Raw genomic sequence first — 24,041 nt, 5'->3', positions numbered from 1 at the left:
TTTCCACCCTGGATAGTGAAATATAAAGAATTCAGTGATACAATGCAGACACTAGAGGGAGCTCACTGCAGAAGGAGGTACCTGGTGCACGCACCTCCATGACTACTGAAAACAATGGCTGGTGACGGAATTGCAAAGGTGCCGCCATTTCAGGTAATGTGAATGCACGCTGCTTGTGTGCAAATATGGTGGGAACAATATCAGGAGTGCTGGGGAGAAAAATTAATATCACATACATGAAGTCCAGCCTCTTCGTTGCTGAGCATGTTAGGGTCCGAAGACAGGACTGGAGGGCCCGGCTTTTTGGGCACACTTGGAGACTGAGGAGCAGCTTGGCTTTGGTTTACCAGCTCTTGCAGAGTATCTGTGATGCATTTGTAGCAGTTTAACCTGTCAGAAAAAAAAAAAAGTAAAAAAAAAAAAGGACGTGAGCAGAGCAGCTGTAAAGGGCTGCCTTCGTAAAGGAGAGACCGTCATTTTTAAATTACGAAATTACACACCTCTCCTGAAAAGCTTGTAAGCCGGCAGCGTCCTCCTCCGGCTCCCCATTCTTGTGGAAGTGCAGCCCCAGACCTTTAGGATCCTTCTTCTCGGCTGCAGTTAGACAGAGCTCAACGACGCCCTCGTAAAATCGTACTGGAAAAGCCAAAAAAATAGATATTTAACATATATGAAGAATCATTTTATATTATATATATGTTTTTTGATGAACACCTTTGGGTTCAGAGATGACCATTCGCCTGAGAAGAGAGACCCTCACGACTTAGGAAGTTGGCGGCCCAGTTGTGCAAGGTTGACATTGCTGTAATCCACTGCTCAGCCCAAGACAGGATCCGAGAAACCACTGACATGACTGCTTTGCTCCACGTCCTGCCCTGATGGTTGTATCCTCTTGGATGGCAGGACCATATCCTGACCCAGTCGGCATTCAGGTACTGGTGCAGATAGCCCTTGCCCTTTGTTTCCTATCCCTCAGAGTGTGGCGCATTTTAAGGGGCAGAGATGATCCAGAGTCAAGACTCTTGACGACAGGTGAGTATTAACCCCTTGCCTGCATCCTATTATGTTGTGCTGGCTGTCCATGGTTTTTGGCCCGCGTTCCGTGGTAATGTCACCTGACTTTTTTTTTTGTCCCAGGGCAGCCCTTCTGCTTGTCTTTGGTGGACCCCCCCCACTTCCCCTTCCTCTGCCAGTTTCCTAAATTGCTCCACAAGGTCAAGTCGGAAGGGGTTTCAGTCGTCCTCATTGCCCTAAGCTGGCCCAGAAGATCCTGATACGCAGAAGTAATCAACCCCCTCGCAGACGCTCTGTGAGATAGCGGGATCGTCCAGATGTACTTTACTTTATTCTACTTGTATTCGCGGTCGCTCTCTTTATCAGCATAGCCGAAGAAGGCACAGTTGTAAAGTCTGCAATCTTCTCGATCAGGTCGCTCAGGATTAGAGCACAGAAACCTTCCTTGTCATGAATCTTCGTACTTGGAAGCCCCCTTTTATCTTTGGTAATGCATCCAACCATGACCATGTGCACCTATGTTCTTTTCTCTCCCAGATCTTCTCGCTTTCTGCAGCTGAGTCTTGAGAGTTCCTGTTGAGGGGCCAGTTTTCAGCCCCTTCTATTCCTTTTCAGAATAACCTAGCTTCCAGGCCTCAAATCAGGGCTTTCTTTCCGAGTGTGGGACCCAAAGGATTTCACTTTGACAGATCAGGGACATCTTCCTTCTCTTGTTCTCCTGGAAGGTCGCTTCCTAGGTAGCATTTACTTCCATTAGCCCAGACGGGAACTCTTTCCCGTCACTCTCCATTCCTTGCATCTCTGCAGGATAAGGTGGTCTTCGGCCAGTACCTTCCTTCTCACTAATGTAACCTTCAACCTAAATGAGCAGGTTGTTAAAACTTTCCTTCTGTCCTTCCCCCTCTCATCCAGCTGAATGATCTTCATACAAGTTGGAAATGGTCACTACCTGTCGGTAACGGCCTCATTCACTTTTTCGTCCCTTTATGCCCTTGTAGAGGTCTCCAACTAAGGCTACAGTTCTGCAGTTAGGGCACGGGGGTCCTCCTGTACCGATCACCATCAGGCTTCTATCTGGCAGCTCTGCAAGGCTGCGACTTAGTCCTCTTTCCACATGGAGGCCCACCCAAAACTGGATAGAACAGTGTTGCATTGACTATGGCTCAGGTTTGGGTCGAAGGAAGCTTCCTTACCATCTTTTATCTCTTTGTTCTGGTGTTCGTCGGTTTCCCACCCTTGGGACTGCGGTAGGACATCTCACTGTGTCCCCCAATATGGCGTTTGAGTAAAGAAAACATTTGGTACTTAACCATAAAATCTCTTTTGCATACCCTTCATTGGGGAACACAACACCCACCCTTCTTGTTGTCCTCGTTTAGGTGTGTGTTCTAGTTTCTTATGTTGCTTCGCCTACTGCTTTCTCACCGAGTAGCTTGGTGTCAGTAGGCGGATGTAGAAATTTGGGGTTGAGACAAATTTTTATTTAAGTTTAGCGTCGGCTTTCCTACTAGTGCACAATGACTGCAACCATTTAAATGCCTCTGTCAGAAAATAACTGCGCCATCTAAATTGCTAAACAGCATTAATCGTTGCAAGTGCCGGCTGTATAAACACATCTCCTGACCCCGCTCCATACACCTGCGACCCATGTAGATGCGTGTCCTACATCAGGAAGGGGTTAAAAATTGTAAAAGAAGGTGCAGAAACAAGACAAAAAAGGACACAAGGCAATACCTTGTCTGTACTGGCCACAAACATTAGGCAAATCCACTTGTTGACTTATTTTCTGATATTCCCGCAGAGACTCTTGAAGCATCAACTCTTTATCAAATTTGCTCTGTGCCTGGCGGGACCACTGCAAAAGCTCATTTGCCTACAATGGAAACAAACAAAAACAAAAGACATTGCTTCCTTTGACTATTGTGTTAACAACTGAAAAATAGTAATGAAAAACGCAGGATTGGGTTTTGTACCTTCGAGCATGTGGCATCGTCGGGGCTGTAGAAGAGCGGGCAGACTTCTTGTAGACGAGAGCTGATTCCATCCACGGAGGCGTTATCACGGATGTAGTGATTGATCAGCGATGCCACGAGGGCTCCGGTCAGCTCCTTGTCTCGGGTCACTAGATCCCTAAAGGAAGTGATCGTCAATTGCTCCTGCAGGTCCTGGTAATGGAAGCAAAAAGAATGCACAAGAGTGAAGAAAAAAAAATATCAGGGAAAAGATTTGGTTTGTGCCACCATTTTTTTTTTAAACCCAGAGCTTTAATTTTTCCATGGATGGGCCTGGTTTTATTTCGGCAACATGTTGACATTTATATTGGTACCACTGTGGGGAGAGAAAAAAAGTTTCACTCTGCTTCATTTAATTTTTGTATTCGGATCCCGAAATACCAAATATGTTTGTTTTTTTTAAATTAATAAAAAAAATAAGAGGGCGATTCAAATGTTGATTTTTTTTTTCCATCCCCCTAGCAAATAAGCTTATTTTTTATTAATTAAAAAAAAAAAAGAGGGCGATTCAAAAGTTTATGTTTTTTTTTCCATCCCCCTAGGGGACTTGTGCTTGATTGCTTGTATTGCAATACTTCTAAGTATCACAGAATACAGTGCCATTAACGATCTAGTATGAAGACCACCCACAGGCCTGGACATGACACAAGCTCAAAGACAGCATCATTATTTGCTTTCAGAAGGACCACTCCAAGGCTATGGCAAACAATCAGCGTGGCAAGGAGGTGAGTGATGGGTGCTAAAATGGGAACGCATGCAGTCTGGAACCATTTAAATGTTGCTCTTGCCCTGATGGAGGCAGCCGGCATCCATGCTGTATGGAGTGGGCTTATTATGGTGGGTGTGATAGGGATATATACAAATAACATTGATGCTTTAAGGAAGCAGGACAAACCTTCTGCAGGTCGGACACGATGTGGTGTAACTGGTGCTCGCAGAGCAGTTTCCACAGAGCCAAGGCTTGACACGTCTTTCTGACCAAGAGGTGGATCCCTTGAAGAGACGTCTTCTCTATGAGCTGGGCTTCAGCTGGAGGACAGAAGAGAGACCTGGTGTTACAGCCATGAAGAGGTCATGGAGCACACTGCACTACATCAAGCATTACACCGTGTGCCATCTGCAGAGGTTACATCGTACAGATGGATTCCACATCTAGTAAGAGGCTAAATAAAGTAAAATGGTTGCTAGTCGCTCGTTGGTCTTACTGTGGAACTTTCTCTGAAGTTCTTGCTGGACTTGCTGAGAACTTCCCATGTCATGACGGCCCATGGCACCCAAACGCTGCTGAATATTGACCGGCGTTCCAAAACTGCAAACGATTAGGGAATAGAGAGATCAAGAAATCAAAATCAAACCCCTGTGCCTATGTTACCGGCCACCGCTGCAGTCTATCAGATGTGGGCGCTTTCTTAGGTACGGAGATCTGCCGATGCTACAGAGGCACATGCTTGCTCCATGAGCATGCGCACAGTTTGGACCGGCGGCTCAGCCGTCATCGGGAGCGCACCGTTCCCTGACAAGCAGGAAGCTGATGGGCACGGGGAGCAGCGCGTTCCTGAAGCGTTATATTCAGAGAGTCAGAACGGTGGATACAGAGAATAAAAGTAACCCGCTTGCTCATGAGGTTGTTACTTCAGGGGTTTATTAGCCTCCGCTGCTTATATTATTACACCTTACCTTGGATTTCCTAAGGAACCGGCCCCGAACTGAGAGTTTCTATCCATAAACTCCAGTAACCCTTTGAGCTCCTGTAGAACTGACTGCAAGACGTGGGGGGAGATGCTGCTGTCAATCTGCAGTGTACAGAGAGAAAAAAAAAAAAAAAAATCAGATAACCTTTTAGAAAACTTAAAATCGTAAACCATGTCCCTGGCGCTCATGCGATTTACTGATGTGACCACTTTCCCTTCTGCACCAACGCTGAACGTTTTTGGCGCTTGCGGAAAATGTCTTGTATCTGTGCAATGACGCAGAGGATACGGTCGGTGTAGTGGTCAACACGTGGTTAAATCACATGACGACCGCCATATAGAGCACAATGGACTTTACACATAGACAGCAAAAAAGCTTATAGCTGCATCAAGTTGGTGGCAATGGGCTAAACCATCGGCATCCTGTGAGTGCAATAGCTGGTGATTGAGATGGGCAGCAGCAAACGGAGGTAGCTCCAGTTGCTGCTGTTACAGATAGGCTTTCGATGGATCAGACAGCAAGAACATGCCCTGCGTGGTGTTGGGGTCTTGCAGTAAGGACGAACAGGGGCTGGAAAACCCGTTTACCGATGGGTGGGGGGTCCGATCAATCAGGCAGTTATCACCGATCACTATTTGTTGAGATAATGCAGATGGGGGAACATGCGGCCTTACCCCTATGACGTTTCGGTTTTCAATCTTGTAATTCCTTTCCACAATCATGCTTCCGTCCCAGATGTTACTAGAAAACAACGGCGCCCGTGGGTGAGAATCAAATCCAGATATTAAACGGGGTATTCCCATTTCCAATATCCTATCCTAATATGTAGTAGGTGTAATAATAATAATATAGCAAATACCTCCGATTAGAAGTAGTATAGTTCTCCTGATTCGCTATGTTGCGTTCCCCATGTGCAGGGCATTGCAGTAGCTTAGGTATCCATGGTTACAAGCACAAACAACTAACTCTCACTTTGAGTGGTTGTAACCATGGATACCTAAGCTATTGCAATGGCCTGCACATAGGGTAAAAACATAGTGAATCAGAAGAACTTTACTACATTTCTAATTGGAGGTATCTGCTAATTTTATTATTATTACATCTACTACATATTAGAATAGTATCTTGGAGAAGGGAATAACCCTTTAAAGAAGGTGGAAAAAAAGGGCATTGGGTCAATTAGTCTCACTTGATAATGCGGGTAAAATAGATGCAGATTCCATTGTGTTTTCCAGAAAAGATGATTTCTGAGCCTGGTATTACAGGCAGAGGTGCGGTGGACTGATAGGCCGGAGAAGCAGCAGAATACACCGGGGTAGATATATTGGGTGGATAGACGCCTGAAATAAAAGGGGAGATTGTGACGCACGAACCAACGTGATGACAAGAATGAATGATAACATAGATATACGTGAAGACTTGCCTTGAGCGGGTGTAGCCAGGAAGCTGGGCATTGCTCCCGGACTGCTGATGGGCATGGGTGACCCTGAAAATCAAAGGACACCGTGTGTGAACCAGTGGCAATGCTGCTGTAATCACAGGACTATTCATTTGCTTCCTTAGGTGACAGCAGCAGGTTATGGTCGGCAACAATTCAAATCCCCTCTTATTCTGTCCCACATGAAAATCATTGGCGTGGGCAGCCTACAAGCCAATTAAAGGGGTTCATTAATTGAAGTGCAAACATTTTAATGAAACCCAACTGCAATAAAATGTAATAATTTGTTGCGTTTACTCTTTCCAATTTTCGGTATACCGAGATGATTTATTCTTACCGATTGGCATAGGCGAACCAAACATTGCTCCGGCATTAGCAGGGGCCGGGAGCGAAGGCTGAATTCTCATCTGCGCGTCTCCTCCATACCTATAGCGATGGGGAGTGTTATTTAACCCTTTCAATGTTCACGTTAAATATTAGAAAACAGGACAACTTTATACAAGTGCTGCGACTACCTGAAAAAAGCCCGAGTAGCCCAGACAGAGATTTCGCGGTCAGACGCGGCATGAGAACAAGCGAGTATTAAACAGGTTGCGCACGCCTGATCCTGCTTAAAAAGAAAAGCATAAAGTGAAAATTTAAAGTAGAAAGTATTTTTTTTTTAAAAAAAGCCTTAAAATAATAATAAAAAAAAGTACCTGGTGTAGTTTGAAGAAACGCTCAATATCTTCTCCTTCTCCTCCGGCGCTGCTAACGAGAAGATGTCGGAGCTGGTCTACTGGCCGGAGCTTGTGGAAAATATGACTTCCCTACATATTTAACATTAATAAAGACAGAAACGGGTGTAAATTGAGGCGCACATCCATGACCCCCCTCCATAAGTACTTTAATAGGGGAAATTACTACTGACTAGTGATGAGTAAAGTACGGTCGTGTCCTAATATTTTTGGCATGCTCGAAAAAAAATGCTAGAGTTGCCACGCCTGCTGTTTGACAGCCGCAATTCATGCAGGGATTGCCTGTTTGTTAGTTCTGTTTACTAGGCAACCCCTGCATGCGTTGCAGATGTCGATCAGCCTCGAGACATGCAGTCGCAGAGACGCTAGCACTTTTTTCAAGCACACTGGAAATCCTCGATTAGGACACGAGCATGCTCAGATAACACCTTACCCGAGAGCACGCTCGTTCATCACTACTACTGACCTTCGCAGACAGCAGCACAAACTTCTTGGGTGGAACGACGTGCTGTCGTGTCATCACCGGCGGGTCGGTCACAGGGATTAAATCCATGTTTAGCGGAGTTATAACTTTCTCAACCTTCACTTCATCAATAGAATTGAGAGTCCAAGAATGGCCATCAACGGCGACCGTCACCTGAAAATTTGTAAAAAAATAAATGTCAAGATTTTTCACCACAAATCAAGCGACAAAGAAATGGGACCCCCAATTCAAATGCTCATTGGTGGGATAAAATCAGAAATTTTAAAAAGCGAAAGAGACTGCACGCTCGAATCGGCGCCAATGCTGCTGTGATCACAGGACCACAAAATCTATCGAAAGAACTTGTCTCAATGACTCATGGCCATGCAATCGATGCTCTCCTTGGTAATCATATATATATATTTTTTTTAAAGAACAGCAGCAGGGAGGAAATTCTAGCCTCCAATAATTCAACATGAAAATTAATTGGGTCAGTAACTTGCAAGGGGAAGCTCCAGTGCTTTGTCATTGCTGTTAGGAAGAATTGGGGCTCAGTAGCATGGTCTAGTGGATCTGCGCTGGGACCCTTCCTAACAAACAGTCATTTATATCCCTTAAAAAAAAAAGAAAGAAATAAACCGAGTGTTTGAATCATTGCCAATGCTGCGGTGATCACAGGACAGGAATTTTCATTCTTTGGGAAGAAAAGGGCTACAATAATTAAAATCAGTTAATTTTAGATTAGAAAACATAAATTAACACTAAAAGTGTAAGATCGTAAAACACATATGAATGGACCATCGTAGATTCGAATAAATGGCGAATGCTCTCACCTGCATCTCCATCAGTGGTCTCTGAAAGGGAAAGGAGTCGTGGTTGATGCACCATAAAATGTCATGATCTTCGTTTTCAGAGGCCGCCATGAGCAAAACACCTAAAAAAAAAAAAAAAAAATGGGAACGATAAAAGACTAAATGAATTCAGTATTGGATAAAAGGGAAAAGAATGTTCAGTATTCTGCATTCACAATGCCGGATGTTATGGTCCGAGGCGAGTGTGGTTTCCTGATCCACACGATTAGTCTCATGTGTGGCTAGGAGGTCAGGGCAGGAGATCAACGGTGGACTGGGCATTGCAGCACGATCACGGACCGTAAAATCCGCTGGTGTGAACGCACGCACTGTACGTGTCTCAGCCACTCACCGTTGTTGTACAGGGCTTTGTGAACTTTTGATGGCTTCTCCACTGTGGAAGATGCAGAGAATCCGGGTGGCAAGCGGACATGCACCAAGGACAACATACTGGGGTGGGCTGCAGGCTGTTTAAATGGCCCGGTACTGAAATAAAGACGGACCCCTGGAATAGAAGACCACACATTAAAAAAAAAGTGAACTCCTCCCCAGCAGGAGGAACCAAGCAATCCTGCATAGCTTAGTGTCATGAAGGAGGCAGACCAGGACTAAGGAGGTGTTTTTTTATTTTTACCAATTTTGCCTTTTCCCCTTTAGCAAAACAGATTGTAAGTGACTTATATAACACATACGAAAGGCAGAGAAGAGTAAAGTGACAAGTTGGGTAAGGACACAGCAAGCGGTAGTCACCCAGGTTTTATCAGCTTCAGAGGTAACAGCGGAACCAGCATCTACAAGTCGTATGCAGCAGAGACAAGTGCCATTAAAGAGCTTGTCCCCTTTCAGAAAACTTTTCTCCATAGGCTCAGATAGTTGTAAAATAAACAGCGCTTCACTCGCTCTCCCCAGGTCCAGAGCCAAGTCTCTGCCGCTGCTCCAGTCTTTGATGATAGGATGCAGCGGTGACGTCATCCAACACAGATCGCAGCAGCGGTGCCGACTCAGCGCTGGACCCAGGGAGAGCAAGTACAGCTCTGTGTGTTATTTTACAACGATGCGAGCCTATGGAGAAAATGTTCAGGAAGTAGACAACCCTTTAAAGTAACAAAACTAATAAAGGAGGGTTCAGCAAAGCTCAGGCTATGTGTTTAGGCGCACAAGGCAGGAGTAGAGGAAACTGAGCTTTTAGAAGATGCAGTGAAAGTCGGTAAGGAGGTTGAACGAGGTGCTTCCTTCTCCCGCCCTGTGACCTATGTAGAGGTGCTTCCTTCTCCTGCCCTGTGACCTATGCAGATGTGCTTCCTTCTCCTGCCCTTTGACCTATGTAGAGGTGCTTCATTCTCCTGCTCTGTGTAGAGGTGCTTCCTTCTCCTGCCCTGTGACCTATGTAGAGGTGCTTTATTCTCCTGCCCTGTGTAGAGGTGCTTCCTTCTCCTGCCCTGTGACCTATGTAGAGGTGCTTCCTTCTCCTGCCCTGTGACCTATGTAGAGGTGCTTCCTTCTCCTGCCCTTTGACCTATGTAGAGGTGCTTCCTTCTCCTGCCCTGTGACCTATGTAGAGGTGCTTCCTTCTCCTGCCCTTTGACCTATGTAGAGGTGCTTCATTCTCCTGCTCTGTGTAGAGGCGCTTCATTCTCCTGCCCTGTGACCTATGTAGAGGTGCTTTATTCTCCTGCCCTGTGACCTATGTAGAGGCGCTTCCTTCTCCTGCCCTGTGACCTATGTAGAGGTGCTTCCTTCTCCTGCCCTGTGACCTATGTAGAGGTGCTTCCTTCTCCTGCCCTGTGACCTATGTAGAGGTGCTTCCTTCTCCTGCCCTGTGACCTATGTAGAGGTGCTTCCTTCTCCTGCCCTGTGAACTATGTAGAGGTGCTTCCTTCTCCTGCCCTGTGACCTATGGAGAGGTGCTTCCTTCTCCTGCCCTGTGAACTATGTAGAGGTGCTTCCTTCTCCTGCCCTGTGACCTAGGTAGAGGTGCTTCCTTCTCCTGCCCTGTGACCTATGGAGAGGTGCTTCCTTCTCCTGCCCTGTGAACTATGTAGAGGTGCTTCCTTCTCCTGCCCTGTGAACTATGTAGAGGTGCTTCCTTCTCCTGCCCTGTGACCTATGGAGAGGTGCTTCATTATCCTGCCCTGTGAACTATGTAGAGGTGCTTCCTTCTCCTGCCCTGTGAACTATGTAGAGGTGCTTCCTTCTCCTGCCCTGTGACCTATGTAGAGGTGCTTCCTTCTCCTGCCCTTTGACCTATGTAGAGGTGCTTCATTCTCCTGCTCTGTGTAGAGGCGCTTCATTCTCCTGCCCTGTGACCTATGTAGAGGTGCTTTATTCTCCTGCCCTGTGTAGAGGTGCTTCCTTCTCCTGCCCTGTGACCTATGTAGAGGTGCTTCCTTCTCCTGCCCTGTGACCTATGTAGAGGTGCTTCCTTCTCCTGCCCTTTGACCTATGTAGAGGTGCTTCCTTCTCCTGCCCTGTGACCTATGTAGAGGTGCTTCCTTCTCCTGCCCTTTGACCTATGTAGAGGTGCTTCATTCTCCTGCTCTGTGTAGAGGCGCTTCATTCTCCTGCCCTGTGACCTATGTAGAGGTGCTTCCTTCTCCTGCCCTGTGACCTATGTAGAGGTGCTTCCTTCTCCTGCCCTGTGACCTATGTAGAGGTGCTTCCTTCTCCTGCCCTGTGACCTATGTAGAGGTGCTTCCTTCTCCTGCCCTGTGACCTAGGTAGAGGTGCTTCATTCTCCTGCCCTGTGACCTATGGAGAGGTGCTTCCTTCTCCTGCCCTGTGAACTATGTAGAGGTGCTTCCTTCTCCTGCCCTGTGAACTATGTAGAGGTGCTTCCTTCTCCTGCCCTGTGACCTATGGAGAGGTGCTTCATTATCCTGCCCTGTGAACTATGTAGAGGTGCTTCCTTCTCCTGCCCTGTGAACTATGTAGAGGTGCTTCCTTCTCCTGCCCTGTGACCTATGGTGAGGTGCTTCATTCTCCTGCCCTGTGAACTATGTAGAGGTGCTTCATTCTCCTGCTCTGTGACCTATGTAGAGGTGCTTCCTTCTCCTGCCCTGTGACCTATGGAGAGGTGCTTCATTATCCTGCCCTGTGAACTATGGAGAGGTGCTTCCTTCTCCTGCCCTGTGAACTATGTAGAGGTGCTTCCTTCTCCTGCCCTGTGAACTATGTAGAGGTGCTTCCTTCTCCTGCCCTGTGACCTATGGAGAGGTGCTTCATTATCCTGCCCTGTGAACTATGGAGAGGTGCTTCCTTCTCCTGCCCTGTGAACTATGTAGAGGTGCTTCCTTCTCCTGCCCTGTGAACTATGTAGAGGTGCTTCCTTCTCCTGCCCTGTGACCTATGGAGAGGTGCTTCCTTCTCCTGCCCTGTGAACTATGTAGAGGTGCTTCCTTCTCCTGCCCTGTGACCTATGGAGAGGTGCTTCATTATCCTGCCCTGTGAACTATGTAGAGGTGCTTCCTTCTCCTGCCCTGTGAACTATGTAGAGGTGCTTCCTTCTCCTGCCCTGTGAACTATGTAGAGGTGCTTCCTTCTCCTGCCCTGTGACCTATGGAGAGGTGCTTCATTCTCCTGCCCTGTGAACTATGTAGAGGTGCTTCATTCTCCTGCTCTGTCACCTATGTAGAGGTGCTTCCTTCTCCTGCCCTGTGACCTATGTAGAGGTGCTTCCTTCTCCTGCCCTGTGACCTATGGAGAGGTGCTTCATTCTCCTGCCCTGTGAACTATGTAGAGGTGCTTCCTTCTCCTGCCCTGTGACCTATGGAGAGGTGCTTCATTCTCCTGCCCTGTGAACTATGTAGAGGTGCTTCATTCTCCTGCTCTGTCACCTATGTAGAGGTGCTTCCTTCTCCTGCCCTGTGACCTATGTAGAGGTGCTTCCTTCTCCTGCCCTGTGACCTATGGAGAGGTGCTTCATTCTCCTGCCCTGTGAACTATGTAGAGGTGCTTCATTCTCCTGCTCTGTCACCTATGTAGAGGTGCTTCATTCTCCTGCCCTGTGACCTATGTAGAGGTGCTTCCTTCTCCTGCCCTGTGACCTATGGAGAGGTGCTTCATTCTCCTGCACTGTGAACTATGGAGAGGTGCTTCATTCTCCTGCCCTGTGAACTATGTAGAGGTGCTTCCTTCTCCTGCCCTGTGACCTATGGAGAGGTGCTTCATTCTCCTGCTCTGTCACCTATGTAGAGGTGCTTCCTTCTCCTGCCCTGTGACCTATGGAGAGGTGCTTCCTTCTCCTGCCCTGTGAACTATGGAGAGGTGCTTCCTTCTCCTGCCCTGTGAACTATGTAGAGGTGCTTCCTTCTCCTGCCCTGTGACCTATGTAGAGGTGCTTCCTTCTCCTGCTCTGTCACCTATGTAGAGGTGCTTCCTTCTCCTGCCCTGTGACCTATGTAGAGGTGCTGCCTTCTCCTGCACTCTGATCTATGCATCACAGCACATTTCTGTTAATAATCGGACAGAACGCTTTATGTTGGTTCTGCCAGCTCACTAAGAAAGCATTCAGGATTGTCCGGCATTACACGGCCCCCGTAATGTAGAATATAAGACGCAGGGACATGGACCATGTAATTGCTCAGACTAATAAAAGTCTTGGTGGTGCAAAGCAGCGGTGACAACCTGCTTTGCCTTCTCGCTATGGTCCCTGGCCTCCTCGGACAGGTAGAGACCTGATCTGCTCCTTCTATGAGTTTTAATGCAGTGACGCCAAGACATTGGGCGGTTGAGAGCAAGTTATTAACTTCAGATGATTACAAAATAAATGTGAATATCTGACATAACGCCGACTGTAAGACTCACCGGCATGGGTAATAGCTAGCAGGTGACAGTTCACAGATTCGGATCTCTCGATCACGGCGATCTGGACGATGGGTTTGAATACTGAGCGATCTATTGTTCTAATAAGGAAAAAGGAGAAAAATCAAGATCCAGATGGACGATGTGTACAGAAGGGCCAATGCGCAGGACTGCAGTAGGTAACTAGACTGCGGCTGCACATCAGCCTCAAGTAGCTGCAATGGAAAATGCAAATAAAGGACCATAAAACCGTGATGTATGCAAATGTTGTTTAAACAAACAGTGTTTTTTTTCTTTTATTCTTACCGCATACTGAACACCGCATTGACAAAACATGAAACACAATATCAGACATTTTTTTCTTGGTTGCTTCATTGTAGAACACCGGAACCTAGGGTGTGCGCTGCTGCCACCAGGAGGCCAACACTAAGGATTACAGAAGTCGTCCCCTCTCATGCAGACACCCTAGTGTCACGAGGGAGGCACACAGATCTGAGGCCCAGATCCGTTTTCACATTTGTACTAATGTTTTACTTTTTTCTTCTTTACATTAGGGAAACCAAAGGTGATGTCCTCTCTGTAATCCCAACATAAGATGGAGAGAGCAGTCTGCCCGGAGTCAGGGTGCACCCTCGATTGTCTGGAAGGAAGGACCATATTAACTCGATGCAGTCAGCCCTTGCCTATTGTCTTTTGCCTGACCGCCACCCAAAGAGTGCACGGAGTAAAGATGGATCCAAGACCACTAGACCAAGTGTCTTCAGGAAAGGCGAGTATAACTTGCCTCCTGGATCCCCCTGCATTACTCAGACTCCGACATGCGCTATGTTCCTGGCTGTCTTCGTGCACCGACCTACCTTCTCCTGGCACCATGGACTCACCATCTCTGCAGTCAAGCCCCCCCCCCGTCTGTCCTTCCGTGGTGCCTAGTGCAGAGACCTCCCAGATGGGCGAATGTCAGCAAGTCAGCCCGTCCGACCTCTCCATACAGCACATCACACCAGTGCTCTGACCACCTCCTGAGCAAGTCAGCCCCTCCGACCTCTCCATACGGCACATGACGTCAGTGGTCTGACCACCTCCTGAGCCAGTCCGACCTCTCCATATGGCACATCACACCAGTGCTCTGACCACCTCCTGAGCAAGTCAGCCCGTCCGACCTCTCCATACGGCACATCACACCAGTGGCCTGACCACCTCCTGACCAAGTCAGCCCCTCCGACCTCTCCATACGGCACATCACACCAGTGGTCTGACCACCTCCTGAGCAAGTCAGCCCCTCCGACCTCTCCATACGGCACATCACACCAGTGGTCTGACCACCTCCTGTGCAAGTCAGCCCCTCCGACCTCTCCATACGGCACATCACGTCAGTGCTCTGACCACCTCCTGACCAAGTCAGCCCCTCCGACCTCTCCATACGGCACATCACACCAGTGGTCTGACCACCTCCTGAGCCAGTCAGCCCCCCCGACCTCTCCATACGGCACATCACACCAGTGGTCTGACCACCTCCTGACCAAGTCAGCCCATCCGACCACCTCCTGAGCAAGTCAGCCCGTCCGACCTCTCCATACGGCACATCACACCAGTGGCCTGACCACCTCCTGACCAAGTCAGCCCATCCGACCACCTCCTGAGCAAGTCAGCCCGTCCGACCTCTCCATACGGCACATCACACCAGTGCTCTGACCACCTCCTGACCAAGTCAGCCCGTCCGACCTCTCCATACAGCACATCACACCAGTGCTCTGACCACCTCCTGACCAAGTCAGCCCGTCCGACCTCTCCATACAGCACATCACACCAGTGCTCTGACCACCTCCTGAGCAAGTCAGCCCGTCCGACCTCTCCACACAGCACATCACGTCAGTGCTCTGACCACCTCCTGACCAAGTCAGCCCCTCCGACCTCTCCATACGGCACATGACGTCAGTGGTCTGACCACCTCCTGAGCCAGTCCGACCTCTCCATATGGCACATCACACCAGTGCTCTGACCACCTCCTGAGCAAGTCAGCCCGTCCGACCTCTCCATACGGCACATCACACCAGTGGCCTGACCACCTCCTGAGCAAGTCAGCCCGTCCGACCTCTCCATACGGCACATCACACCAGTGGCCTGACCACCTCCTGAGCAAGTCAGCCCCTCCGACCTCTCCATACGGCACATCACACCAGTGGCCTGACCACCTCCTGAGCAAGTCAGCCCGTCCGACCTCTCCATACGGCACATCACACCAGTGGTCTGACCACCTCCTGAGCCAGTCAGCCCCTCCGACCTCTCCATACGGCACATCACACCAGTGGTCTGACCACCTCCTGAGCAAGTCAGCCCGTCCGACCTCTCCATACGGCACATCACACCAGTGGCCTGACCACCTCCTGAGCAAGTCAGCCCGTCCGACCTCTCCATACGGCGCATCGCATCAGTGCTCTGTCCATCTCCTGACTGAGTCAGTCCCTCCAACGTCTCCAAATAGCACATCTCAGCAGTGCTCTGACCACCTCCTGAGCAAGTTAGCTCATCTGACTGCTCCATACAGCACATCACACCAGTGCTCTGACCACCTCCTGACCGAGTCAGCCCCTCCGACTGCTCCATACGGCACATCACATTAGTGCTCTGACCACCTCCTGACCGAGTCAGCCCCTCCGACTGCTCCATACGGCACATCACATTAGTGCTCTGACCACCTCAGCCAACAAGCAGTGAGAGCTTATTATGGCGATTCCCACAGGCAAACCAGCTTACAGCGAGTCATATCTACCAACAGTGACACCTCAGTATGGAGCATTTGAGCGCTTCGCTAAGTGCAGGCCGGAGTCCAACTACTGGGAGAGACCCCTTGGCTTGGAGTTGCCCCCTAGTGCAGCTGGCCGCCTTCCAGCTTTATTGCTGGCAGACGTTTACTCCCAGGATTCAAGATCCAATCCCAGCATGGACCATTCCTCTAATTAACGCTCACATTACAGATGATGAAAGTTGATGCGTTTCAATTTCTTACACCCTTCTTTTCTATCACTGGGACAGGAGTGCAGAGAAGTCCTATTTGCAGGTCACGTCGTATTCTCTGGCAGGTGCTGTAGTGTCTGCAGGGACGAGCTGACTTTTTTTTTAATACTTAATGCCAGCCTTCTGGATGCAGCCTCGCACACCCAATGGAAGCTACAAGAAAAAGATTTTAACCATTTTGCTCCACTTTATTTTTTACCCTTATTAATACATTACCTGGTGAAGTGAATAATGATATAGAAAACTACAACTCTTCCCGCACAATACAAGCCCACGCTACTGCGTCCCCATGTTATTAAAGAGAGGGGGAGGTAAGGATTAAACACTGAATGGTTCCCTATGGAAACAGTTGACGTCCTCCCTGATAACAGCTGCCCCAGGTTCTGGACAAGGTGTTCTTTACCTGGCAATATTCCCAGCGGCGGAGACGATGGAGTTCTGCGACACGGAGGCCACTCTGCTCATCCCGTTACCATCATACCCCAAGTCATATACCTGGAAATACAAAATGACATTATGTTTTGTGCCCTTCATACTTACAGACCAGCGGTGTACGTTACCTGTAGGACGCCTTTCTCTGAACGGGTGTAAAGGATGTTCCTCGAATTGTCCACAGCGATCTGAACGATGGGGTCTGCCAGGTAAAAAACACGACAATCATTTTGTCTACAAACAACTCTTGTATTGTCAGAAATACATTTACCAAGTGATGGAAAAAAGTCTTCGTTATTAGAGAGATAAGTAGCAATATATTAACAGCCGTATGTCATTTACAGGAGACCAGGAGCAGCCTGAAGGATCTCGGACAACCCGAAATCGTACAGGATGATGGAGACCTGGTGTTGTCAGAGCCAGGAGAAAGTGGAGGAACATATGTAGCACGTAAATCTGGACTTACCATCCTCTGAAAACGAGAACTGAAGCACCGATGGGACGAGGAAGGACAGAGTGCTCTTCGAATGGTTGATTTTCCTGCACCTCGGACTGAACCATCCAGCTTCAGCCTAAAGAAAAGAAAAAAACAACTGCTCTAAAGAACTCGCCGAGTGCCAAATTCATCAACAACTTCTAGAAATGCTGGCTGCTGCTTCAGATAATTGAGATGGCTAGAGGCCTTATAGAGATTCTCAAATTTGGAAGTTATCGCCAGTCCGTAGGATAAGTGTATAACTTCCCGATCGCTGGGGGTCCGACCGTGCCGTGTGCAAGGAGCGGTGATCAATCGTGCACATTGCTGCTCCATCCATCCTTAGTGTGATCGCCGGAGATACAGCTGCGCTGTAATATTCGGTACTGCCATAAGAATTAATGGAGCCTCAGTGCACACAATAGACCACCGCTCATTTTACACCGGTCTTGTTCTTGGGATCATTGGGGATCCCACCGGTTGGGAAATTATTCCCTATCCAACAGATAAGATAATGAGTGTACCAAATCCACTAGAAAAAAGAAAAAGACAACATTTGTATTGGTAATGGCGGATGCAGTTATATCAGAAGTTTTTTTAAGATGTGTATTTCATTAGAATGGCTTTTTAATATGAAAAACAGGATTTTTGATTGCTTACCGTAAAATCTGTGTCGGAGCCTCCATTGGGGGACACAGGAACCGTGGGTGTATGCTGCTGTCGCTAGGAGGCTGACACTATGCAAATAAAAAGTTAGCTCCTCCTCTGCAGTGTACACCCCACCGACTGGCATTATACACTTCAGTTAGTGAGAAAGCAGTAGGAGAAAAAACAACAAGGTTGAAATAACAACCACAAAGATGAGAACTGTAAACATGAGAACAGTCATAGAACACAGAACCACAGAAAACTGCCCAACATGGGAGGGAGCTGTGTCCCCCAATGAAGGCTCCGAGAAACAGATTTTACGGTAAGCAACCAAAAATCCTGTTTTCTCTATCGCCTCTCATTGGGGGAAACAGGAACCATGGGACGTCCCAAAGCAGTCCCTGGGGTGGGAAAAACAGACTTCCATCAGGTCAGAGGACTCACCACTGCCGCCTGCAAGATCCTTCCGCCTAGGCTGGCGTCCGCCGAAGCGTAGGTATGGACCTTGTAAAATTTGGCGAACGTGTGGATGGAAGACCAGGTTACCGCTTTGCAAAGCCGTAGGGGGTGGGGGGGGGATTTTGGAAGCCCTGTGGTGTACCGCCCAGGAAGCGCCGACTGCCCGGGTAGAGTGAGCCTTTATCCCAGGAGGGGGCACTCTGTTCTTGACCCGGTTGGCCTCCAAAATTGCCGTTCTGATCCAGCAAGCAACAGTCGCCTTGGAAGCCGGCTGGCCTCTGCGCGTGCCATCAGGAATGACGAAAAGAGAATCCGTCTTCCGGAAAGCGGCCGTTCTAGCCAGGGAGATCCTCACTGCCCTGACGAGGTCCAGCTTGTTCAACGATCGCTCCAGAGGATGAGTCGGAGCTGGACAAAAGGAAGGTAGAATGATCACCTCGTTGAGGTGGAGAAAGGAAGGCGCAGGTCTGAGGACCACCTTGTCCTGGTGGATAACCAAGAAAGAAGATCGGCAAGAAAGGGCCGCCAACTCGGAAACGCGGCGGATCGAAGTGATGGCCACAAGAAAGGCCACCTTCCGAGATAGAACTGACAGGGAAAACTCCCTGATAGGCTCAAAGGGGGGAACCCCTCAGAACGTCCAGCACAAGCTTTAAATCCCATGAATCCACAGAGGCCCTGTACGGAGGGAAAGCGTGGGCTACTCCTTGAAGGAAGGTCTTAGGACCGGACTTCTAAGCATGCTGGTGTGCTAGGATCTTGGTCCTGCTGTGGGATCTATGAGGATACGGAGTGGCAGTACAGGCCATACTCATAGTCCATAATGTGGGATTACAGGTGTGACTGTTCACCCTGTATCCCTCCGGAAAATCTGAAAAGGAACGACGCACATTGAGGTAGATAAGGGTCTAATGAAAGACCCGTGTCCACCTCCTACTGACACTAAGCTAAACTGAAGTTCATAATGCCAGTCGGTGGGGTGTACACTGCAGAGGAGGAGCTAACTTTTTTTGTGCATAGTGTCAGCCTCCTAGTGGCAGCAGCATACACCCATGGTTCCTGTGTCCCCCAATGAGAGGCGATAGAGAAAAATGTACTTTTATTTAATAACACGTCACAGTTTTTTATCTTATTTTTTTTCTCCAATATTTGTTGGTCCCACAGGGAGAATTGAGCGCATGATCTCATTGGTAATACTCAGTACACTATTAGTGTAACACTGACCGCACAGCCTATTAGGCTTTTATTTCAGGCAGACCTGGGTGGTCTTGCACTGCAGGGAGCGTCAAAAGCGAGCAATCTCTGTCACTCTATTGTTGCTGTGCTTTCTGTGACAAGTATGTCGGTAGAGTGCAAAAAATACGTTCGATGCTCAATTCCCTCTGCTACATCTCTGCTAGCAGGGGATATTGAGTGATGCTAGGCTGCGTTCATCTCGGGATCACTATCTCAGCCCTTTCACATCCTAATGGAAAATGGCCTTGTCCTGTAGGATGTGAATAAGCAAAGCAGCGATGGGAACGGGCTCAGCCGCGCACCACTTTTTACAAGTACAAATGAATGACCCAGTGTTGTAAAATCTCCCGCCATATGACCTTCTAGCAAAGTATTCATAGCAGCGGAGCGTGCAAGCCGTGCATCTATCTGCTTTATACAGTGCCACGTAGTAGATCTAACCCCGTCATCTGCACTATTTGCAGACCCCCTTTAAAATAAACCTTACATGGTATGCTACTTCATACAAGCAGCCATCTTTCCCAGATAGGAAGATGCGCCCGTTGCTGGTGGAGGTTATGCTGATCACATAGGTATTATCTGTGGAGATGGAGTAGAGCGGGTCTGGAAGGAGCTGCATCCCAGCGGACAGACTGTCATTGGGGTTTCCTAGTATCACACGAAAAAGGAAACGTAAACATGGTTAACGGGGTTCATTTAGCACCGTACACCAATACTATGATGACATTTCGTAAAGTGATCCATAGGATAAGAGTTAACGTGCTAATTCGCTGGGGTCAGATCAGCGATCCCGAGAAAGGGGATCTGCAGACTGGTGCTGAATGGAGCAGAGGTATGTGCGCTCGGCCTGTGATCCCTTCATTGTCTATGGGACTGCCTCGCACAGCGCTCAGCTATTTCTTTCTACCCCACAGACAATGAATAAAGCGGAGACGGCACAGCTCTGATTCATTCAGGACAGGGCTGCTGTGATCCATTCTCATGGTTTCAAAGCCCCGTTTTTGTTGGGGGTGACTGGGGGTAATCAGTAAGTCATCCCACATCCTATGAATAGCAGATAACTTGAAAAGTTATTAACAAAAAATAATGTGATTAACCTATTATAAAAAGATCCTTCTAAGAGCAGGGACATTGCCCATTGTACACTGACCTGTCTGCAAATTGGAGAAGCTGACTCCTAAAATAACGACGTCCACAGGAGTTGCGAGAACCAGCAAATAGCGAATGTGAGGCTGGAAAATACCTGGAAGACACAGAAACAGAGGCCAAAGTGGCAGCTGCTCGACCTGTAGTCTACGGAACTCCCCCTGGACACAAGAGCCGCTCATTCCTCGCTCACCTTCCTTCGGCTTTACAAGTCCAACAGAAAGAATCGTCTCGCTGAGTCCATCGAAATAAGCAACGTCGCCTCTAGAAAAAAAATCAATAAAAAAATAATAAAAATCAGGCTTTTAGATATTTATAAGACAAGAAGAGAAACAGACTCAGCTTCAATATCAGTGGAACCTGTGGTAACACTACAACCCCCAGCATGCCCAGACAGCCGTGGCGTCTTTCTCTCGCCTATGTGACGCTTCTCTGGTGTTCACCCGTCCTCTATACGTACCCCTCCTCGTAATTCCACATGAATATATCGCTGTCGATCGTTAGCCACGCCCGGCTGATTTCGGGGAATACCCCCATCATGCAATTGCACTGCATCCCTACAGCTCTGATGTAAGGAGCACTCACAGTGTTGGAAAGACGACAGTTGTCAGGCAGAGGGTCCCTTGCACAGCCCACCCTATCTGCTCGCAGCCGGGCAGTAACTGTGGAGAGCCGGTGAGACCCTGCCAATACTCATTTAAAACTTCAAATTTAGTCATTTTGGGGTCTTTGCTGCGTAATAGAAGTAAGTAGTATATATAAGGATACGTCCAAACTGTTCTACCAGCTCCGGGGGGAGCGGCACTCGGCGGATGGCACTCAGCTCCGGAAGGCTGGGGATGCTCATCAGGCTCGGGCCCTGCAGGGGGTAATCCATCTCCGTCATTCCTGACACCGTGGGACAATCTGCAGTAGGAGAAAAAGAAAAGGAAATATCTGGACGGATGAAGAAGTGGGAGAACAAAGCTTATAATCATAGAAAGTAGCTCAAATACACAATCTCCTCCTCTCTCGTCACCATCCTTCTATAGCTGTGTTTCCCATTACCCCCTCCTCACCTGTCTACCCTCCTGAGTCGCCCCCCCCCCCCCATATCTTATCTATGGCCTCTCTCCAGTACCTCCCCCGTCTCTAGCTCCTGTGTCTCCCCACATATCCATCTTTTATCTCTCCCGTGTGTCTCCCCGTCTCTGGCTTCTCCATTCTGCCTACCGCACCTCTGATTTCCCTCCTATCCTAAGTCTCTTCCCTCTGACCCCGATCCAATCTATGGTCTCTCTTCCCCTGTGTTCCCCACCATCTCCAGCCTCTCTCCCTTGCCCACCCCATCTCCAGCCTCTCTCCGGTGCTCCCCCCCATCTCCAGTCTCTCTCCCGTGTCCCCCCCATCTCCGGCCTCTTTCCCATGTCCCCCCCCATCTCCAGTCTCTCTCCGGTGTCCCCCCTCATCTCAAGTCTCTCTCCCGTGTCCCCTCCATTTCCGGCCTTTCTCCAGTGTCCCCCCCCATCTCCGGACTCTCTTTCGTGTCCCCACCCATATCCAGTCTCTCTCCCGTGTCCCCCCCCCCCATCTCCAGCCTCTCTCCCGTGTCCCCCCCATCTCCGGTCTCTCTCTCTCTCGTGTTCCCCCCATCTCCGGTCTCTCTCTCTCCCATCTCCGGCCTCTCTCTCCCGTGTCCCCCCCATCTCCGGTCTCTCTCTCCCGTGTCCCCCATCTCCGGTCTCTCTCTCCCGTGTCCCTCCCATCTCCGGTCTCTCTCTCTCCCGTGTCCCCCCCCATCTCCGGTCTCTCTCTCCCGTGTCCCCCATCTCCGGTCTCTCTCTCTCTCCCGTGTCCCCCATCTCCGGTCTCTCTCTCTCCCGTGTCCCTCCCATCTCCGGTCTCTCTCTCTCCCGTGTCCCTCCCATCTCCAGTCTCTCTCTCTCCCGTGTCCCTCCCATCTCCGGTCTCTCTCTCTCCCGTGTCCCTCCCATCTCCGGTCTCTCTCTCTCCCGTGTCCCTCCCATCTCCGGTCTCTCTCTCTCCCGTGTCCCTCCCATCTCCGGTCTCTCTCCCGTGTCCCTCCCATCTCCGGTCTCTCTCCCGTGTCCCTCCCATCTCCGGTCTCTCTCTCTCCCGTGTCCCCCCAATCTCCGGTCTCTCTCTCTCCCGTGTCCCCCCCATCTCCGGTCTCTCTCTCCCATGTCCCCCCCATCTCCGGTCTCTCTCTCTCTCCCATCTCCGGTCTCTCTCTCTCTCCCGTGTCCCTCCCATCTCCGGGCTCTCTCTCTCTCCCGTGTCCCCCCCATCTCCGGTCTCTCTCTCTCCCGTGTCCCCCCATCTCCGGTCTCTCTCTCTCCCGTGTCCCCCCCATCTCCGGTCTCTCTCTCTCCCGTGTCCCCCCCATCTCCGGTCTCTCTCTCCCGTGTCCCTCCCATCTCCGGTCTCTCTCTCTCTCCCGTGTCCCTCCCATCTCCGGTCTCTCTCTCTCCCGTGTCCCTCCCATCTCCGGGCTCTCTCTCTCTCGTGTCCCCCCCATCTCCGGTCTCTCTCTCTCGTGTCCCTCCCATCTCCGGTCTCTCTCTCTCCCGTGTCCCCCCCATCTCCGGTCTCTCTCTCTCCCGTGTCCCCCCCATCTCCGGTCTCTCTCTCCCGTGTCCCTCCCATCTCCGGTCTCTCTCTCTCTCCCGTGTCCCTCCCATCTCCGGGCTCTCTCTCTCTCCCGTGTCCCTCCCATCTCCGGGCTCTCTCTCTCCCGTGTCCCTCCCATCTCCGGGCTCTCTCTCTCTCCCGTGTCCCTCCCATCTCCGGGCTCTCTCTCTCCCGTGTCCCTCCCATCTCCGGGCTCTCTCTCTCCCGTGTCCCCCCCATCTCCGGTCTCTCTCTCTCCCGTGTCCCCCCATCTCCGGTCTCTCTCTCTCCCGTGTCCCCCCCATCTCCGCTCTCTCTCTCCCGTGTCCCTCCCATCTCCGGTCTCTCTCTCTCTCCCGTGTCCCTCCCATCTCCGGGCTCTCTCTCTCTCGTGTCCCCCCCATCTCCGGGCTCTCTCTCGTGTCCCCCCCATCTCCGGTCTCTCTCTCTCTCCCGTGTCCCTCCCATCTCAGGTCTCTCTCTCTCCCGTCCCTCCCATCTCCGGTCTCTCTCTCTCCCGTGTCCCCCCCATCTCCGGTCTCTCTCTCTCCCGTGTCCCCCCCATCTCCGGTCTCTCTCTCTCTCCCGTCTCTCTCTCTCTCGTGTCCCTCCCATCTCCGGTCTCTCTCTCCCATGTCCCCCCCATCTCCGGTCTCTCTCTCTCTCTCCCGTGTCCCCCCCATCTCCGGTCTCTCTCTCTCCCGTGTCCCCCCCATTTCCGGTCTCTCTCTCTCCCGTGTCCCCCCCATCTCCGGTCTCTCTCTCTCCCGTGTCCCCCCCATCTCCGGTCTCTGTCTCTCCCGTGTCCCCCCCATCTCCGGTCTCTCTCTCCCATGTCCCCCCCATCTCCGGTCTCTCTCTCTCCCGTGTCCCCCCCATCTCGTCTTTCTCTCTCCCGTGTCCCTCCCATCTCCGGTCTCTCTCTCTCCCATGTCCCCCCCATTTCCGGTCTCTCTCTCTCCCGAGTCCCCCCCATCTCCGGTCTCTCTCTCTCCCGTGTCCCCCCCCCATCT

The 24,041-nt window shown here is 50.0% G+C and overlaps 1 protein-coding gene across 2 annotated transcripts in view; it reads right to left on the bottom strand.

The window, feature by feature from the left end:
* Window positions 1-24,041, bottom strand: part of NUP155 (nucleoporin 155) — a 45,681-nt gene that overhangs the window by 19,672 nt on the left and 1,968 nt on the right. The window contains exons 2-26 of one of the 2 annotated variants that reach the window (XM_069745938.1): window positions 21,187-21,324; window positions 20,879-20,975; window positions 20,612-20,682; window positions 20,423-20,515; window positions 19,760-19,920; window positions 16,921-17,026; window positions 16,583-16,656; window positions 16,426-16,517; window positions 13,011-13,108; window positions 8,560-8,712; window positions 8,190-8,290; window positions 7,360-7,530; window positions 6,855-6,965; window positions 6,672-6,766; window positions 6,494-6,582; window positions 6,142-6,204; window positions 5,908-6,058; window positions 5,393-5,459; window positions 4,704-4,819; window positions 4,232-4,335; window positions 3,922-4,055; window positions 2,988-3,179; window positions 2,749-2,887; window positions 501-636; window positions 237-390 (exon numbers count right to left, since the gene is read on the bottom strand). In XM_069745938.1, the coding sequence (XP_069602039.1) occupies window positions 237-390; window positions 501-636; window positions 2,749-2,887; window positions 2,988-3,179; window positions 3,922-4,055; window positions 4,232-4,335; window positions 4,704-4,819; window positions 5,393-5,459; window positions 5,908-6,058; window positions 6,142-6,204; window positions 6,494-6,582; window positions 6,672-6,766; window positions 6,855-6,965; window positions 7,360-7,530; window positions 8,190-8,290; window positions 8,560-8,712; window positions 13,011-13,108; window positions 16,426-16,517; window positions 16,583-16,656; window positions 16,921-17,026; window positions 19,760-19,920; window positions 20,423-20,515; window positions 20,612-20,682; window positions 20,879-20,975; window positions 21,187-21,324 (2,906 nt within the window). The remainder of the gene's footprint in view (window positions 1-236; window positions 391-500; window positions 637-2,748; window positions 2,888-2,987; window positions 3,180-3,921; window positions 4,056-4,231; window positions 4,336-4,703; window positions 4,820-5,392; window positions 5,460-5,907; window positions 6,059-6,141; window positions 6,205-6,493; window positions 6,583-6,671; window positions 6,767-6,854; window positions 6,966-7,359; window positions 7,531-8,189; window positions 8,291-8,559; window positions 8,713-13,010; window positions 13,109-16,425; window positions 16,518-16,582; window positions 16,657-16,920; window positions 17,027-19,759; window positions 19,921-20,422; window positions 20,516-20,611; window positions 20,683-20,878; window positions 20,976-21,186; window positions 21,325-24,041) is intronic. The other variant, XM_069745939.1, reaches the window with a different exon arrangement.

This window comes from Ranitomeya imitator, chromosome 1, assembly GCF_032444005.1.
Source record: "Ranitomeya imitator isolate aRanImi1 chromosome 1, aRanImi1.pri, whole genome shotgun sequence".
In the NCBI taxonomy this organism is placed as follows: domain Eukaryota; kingdom Metazoa; phylum Chordata; class Amphibia; order Anura; family Dendrobatidae; genus Ranitomeya; species Ranitomeya imitator.
The sequence above is the reverse complement of the archived record's forward strand: the minus strand, read 5'-3'. Positions and strand labels throughout refer to the sequence as shown.